Source organism: Seriola lalandi, unplaced genomic scaffold, assembly GCF_002814215.2.
Source record: "Seriola lalandi dorsalis isolate HSWRI2012SDOR001 ecotype SW California unplaced genomic scaffold, Sedor1 jcf7180002054564, whole genome shotgun sequence".
Lineage (NCBI taxonomy): Eukaryota > Metazoa > Chordata > Actinopteri > Carangiformes > Carangidae > Seriola > Seriola lalandi.
In genome coordinates, this window is record NW_019525117.1 from 617,228 (window position 1) to 617,752 (window position 525).

The 525-nt window shown below is 36.4% G+C and overlaps 1 protein-coding gene across 1 annotated transcript in view; it reads right to left on the reverse strand.

Annotated features, from left to right (window-relative positions):
• Window positions 1-525, reverse strand: part of LOC111662537 (uncharacterized) — a 43,470-nt gene that overhangs the window by 36,988 nt on the left and 5,957 nt on the right. Inside the window, exon 5 of the mRNA XM_087176668.1 lies at window positions 354-458. Within this exon, the coding sequence (XP_087032794.1) occupies window positions 354-458 (105 nt within the window). The remainder of the gene's footprint in view (window positions 1-353; window positions 459-525) is intronic.

Genomic DNA, 525 nt, shown 5'->3' on the forward strand with positions numbered 1-525 from the left:
CGGTAGTTCAGCGGTTGAAAAAACATAGTACCAAAGGAAAGTGCTGTTGATGTGATGTGGGGGCTGCTGAACAGCAAAAATACTGTCAAAACCTCCTGTAGTAAATCATGGTTTATTACATTTGTTTTACATTTCCATCATCATAAAATCAGTCTATAATAGTGCCGTGTTCAAAACAAAACTCTTCAAGTTTTCTTCTTAACAATATTCATTGAGTTCATGTGATAAAATGAAGAAATGTTAATTCTGTTTAAATGTTTTTCAAAAAAGTATCAATAAGAGAAGTGTTGAAGTACATGATCAATAAGCAGCATCGGTAAAAGTAACATTACTCACACACACACACACACTACCTTGTGTGTTCTTCACCCCTTTAAACACACTGACACCAAACACGAGACCAGCAGCCGTCAGAAGCAGGACAGCTGAGAGAACCCAGGGCCAGAGAGGAGGACGATCTGTAGTCGACACAAACAACAACATGACATTAAAATATTAAGACAAAATTAAACTTTAAAACATTTC